Raw genomic sequence first — 2,635 nt, 5'->3', positions numbered from 1 at the left:
GTGCTGGGTTAAGGGTTGGACCTGAAGGTCTTTCCCCACCAAAGCCAGTCTGTGATTCTGCCCCACACACAAATACAGGGAACAGTCTCTCCACCCGAGGATGCTGACATTTAATTTCCAGCACTTAGGGCTACTTTACCCCAAGCCTGGGGATGGCTTCCTTCTCACAGGGCCGAGAGCCGAGCAGCCAAGTAGTAGAGGCTCAAGCCGTTGCAGGCGATGCAGCAGAGGTTGCAGAGCGAGGACAGCGCGTGGTAGACGGTGAGCTGGCCGAAGAGCCACCTGTAGCCGGGGTTGGAGGCCCGCAGCTGCCTGCAGGACTCGCTGGCAAACAGCCCGACCTCCTGGCCCAGGCCGTGGCTGCGCTCGACGAGGTGCATGTCCGCCGCGATGTCGGAGGCGACCTGCCCGAACCACTGCGTGTTCAGCACGGATGCGGCGACGCAAACGAAGAAGACGATGATCTGCAGGGGAGCAAACGGCCACCGTGAACATCCCACGCGTGCGGTGGGTTAAATTCCTCCCCGGCCCCTCTCAGGTGCAAGGCTCGCTGCAGTCTGGGTGCTAACGGGTTGCTTTCACCAGAGCCGCGTGTGCACCTCGTCATCGCTTGCAAACCGACCCCAGCGGAGCGGGACCCCGCGGAGGGAGGAATCTGGGCTACGGCCAGCTCATGCTTTCAAGCGGGGGGTACCTGGGTAGTTTGCTCCTCGCTGAGCAGCTCGCTGGGGTGGTACATGGCGAACAGAGTCAGGTTGAGGAAGGCGCAAGCGGAGCCGATGTGGAAGTAGTAAGGGAAGAGCTCGCGCTGGATGAAGCCGTACGTGTGGCGAGGGAGACGGCTGCCCATCACGAACCCTGCGAGGAGGGAGAGCGGGTGGGTCCCAGGGCAGAACCCCTTCCCCTGGGCCTCCCCCCCCGGCGCAGGGAGCCAGGTAGTGTGGGGGGACCGCGACCTACCAGCCACGAAGGTCACCCAGATCTGCATTCCCCAGGAGGTGGAGAGGAAAACCAGGTGCAGCAGTTTGGTGGCGTTGGAGGGCTCTGTGCCGGTCGGCACGCTTTCCTGGCTGGGGATGGATCCCTCCATGTCGGCCAAGCCGCCCCTAGTTCAGTGCCGAGCTGTGGTTACCGTCACCTTGCTGGATCCAGCAAACGCAGTTCAGCTTCACAAGCCCGCGGATTTGGGAAGAGCTCTGGAGCTGGCACAACCCCTTCCCAGCCCCACCCCCATGCTCCCAACTGGGCTGCAAACCCAGTTCTCAGACCCCTTATATCTTGGGGGCAGGGCCCTGCGTCAGCGCCGGCTGTTTCGGGTGGACTTTCGGCAGAGTCCAGCCAAAGCCCTGACCCCTGGCAGTGGGAACAGGCCGAGAGTCAATAAAAGGGGAAAGGGAAAAGCCCTGATAAATGTGCCTGCCTGCGCTGTGGCCACCGAGGGCTGGCCTCTACGGGGAGCTGTTTGGAAATTAAATAGAACAAAGCTGCTGGGAGCAGCCCATCAACTCTCTAAGGGCATCCCACTCCCCCTGCAAAACAGACAAAAACACGCGGTGTCTTACATACCGACTCCATCACGCACTGCAGCAGGCGCTGGGATGCCAGGGGGTAGATTTAGATTGGACATCAGGAAGAAATTCTTCATGGAGAGGGTGGTGAGGCACTGGAACAGGTTGCCCAGAGAAGCTGTGGATGCCCCATCCCTGGAAGTGTCCAAGGCCAGGCTGGATGAGGCTTGGAGCAACCTGGTCTAGTGGAAGGTGTCCCTGCCCATGGCAGGGGGGTTGGAACTGGATGATCTTTAAGGTCCCTCCCAACCCAAACCATTCCGTGATTCTATGATTCTGCTTATAAACCAGGTGGGGTATTTGGGGAGAAAAGCCCCTTTCTAGGGACTGGGTGTTGCAGGGCCGGGGGAAACACCCTGGGGTGCCTGGGAAACACCCTGGGCTCATTGCTGGTACCTCACGGGCTCACCTTGCCCCAAGCACAGCATCGCCGTTGCTTGCTGGGGGTGAAGCTCTGCCAAACCCTCGCTCGGGGTTAGGTGCACGGGGGCTTTTCTGGCGCAGGCGAGGGCACGGCTGGGCTGTGCTAAACCTGTCGTGCCCAGGGGGTTTTTCCCCTTCCCTGCCGGAAGCAAGCCCTTCCAACACCTCAGTGCCATCAGCGAACCGAGGTTATGTGACCCTGGGAAGCCTGGGAGGTGACTGAGACAGAGGAGTAGCACGTCCACCGTCTCCCCGTGCTGCGGTTGGTGCCTCTCCCGGTGCCTCTTGGGGTGAAGCCGGTGGGCAGCGAGGGCTCTGCGATGGCCCTAACCCCGTCGCCTGCTGCTGTGGCCATCTGGGGCAGCTCCGTGCTGGGGGGGACATCCCCGAGGCACTCGGGTCATTAGTGCCCAGGGAATTAGGGATGGCAGCAAAGCCTGTGACGCTCCGGGCTTCGGCATCTGCCCGCCGCCACCCTCCGTGTCCTCAGCAGCCTCACTCAGACCGGGGCAGATGGGGTTTGGGTTTGCTTTTCCAGTGCCCCGGAGGCAGTTTGGGGGGTGCAGCTCGAGGTGTTGGTGTACGGGGAGAAAGGGACAGCCTGGGTCTGTCCCTGCCACAGTGGCAATGACACGGGGCAGCCC

The 2,635-nt window shown here is 61.7% G+C and overlaps 1 protein-coding gene across 1 annotated transcript; it reads right to left on the bottom strand.

Moving 5' to 3' along the window:
* Positions 1–164: 164 nt before the first annotated feature.
* Positions 165–1,090, bottom strand: TMEM205 (transmembrane protein 205). The gene is made up of 3 exons (XM_010158160.1): positions 961–1,090; positions 695–858; positions 165–464 (listed from the first exon to the last, which is right to left on the bottom strand). Exons 1-3 carry the CDS (start codon positions 1,088–1,090, stop codon positions 165–167), a joined length of 594 nt encoding a protein of 197 aa, XP_010156462.1.
* Positions 1,091–2,635: the final 1,545 nt, after the last annotated feature.

Source organism: Eurypyga helias, unplaced genomic scaffold, assembly GCF_000690775.1.
Source record: "Eurypyga helias isolate BGI_N326 unplaced genomic scaffold, ASM69077v1 scaffold37438, whole genome shotgun sequence".
Lineage (NCBI taxonomy): Eukaryota > Metazoa > Chordata > Aves > Eurypygiformes > Eurypygidae > Eurypyga > Eurypyga helias.
The sequence above is the reverse complement of the archived record's forward strand: the minus strand, read 5'-3'. Positions and strand labels throughout refer to the sequence as shown.

What these genes read in the sequence shown, in the direction of transcription:
- TMEM205 (XM_010158160.1), bottom strand. Translation starts at nt 1,090, where the DNA reads ATGGAGGGATCCATCCCCAGCCAGGAAAGCGTGCCGACCGGCACAGAG. An exon ending in CTGGGTGACCTTCGTGGCTG is followed by an intron (nt 859 to 960) that starts GTAGGTCGCGGT and finishes CCCTCCTCGCAG; the next exon opens with GGTTCGTGATGGGCAGCCGT. An exon ending in GCGAGGAGCAAACTACCCAG is followed by an intron (nt 465 to 694) that starts GTACCCCCCGCT and finishes GCTCCCCTGCAG; the next exon opens with ATCATCGTCTTCTTCGTTTG.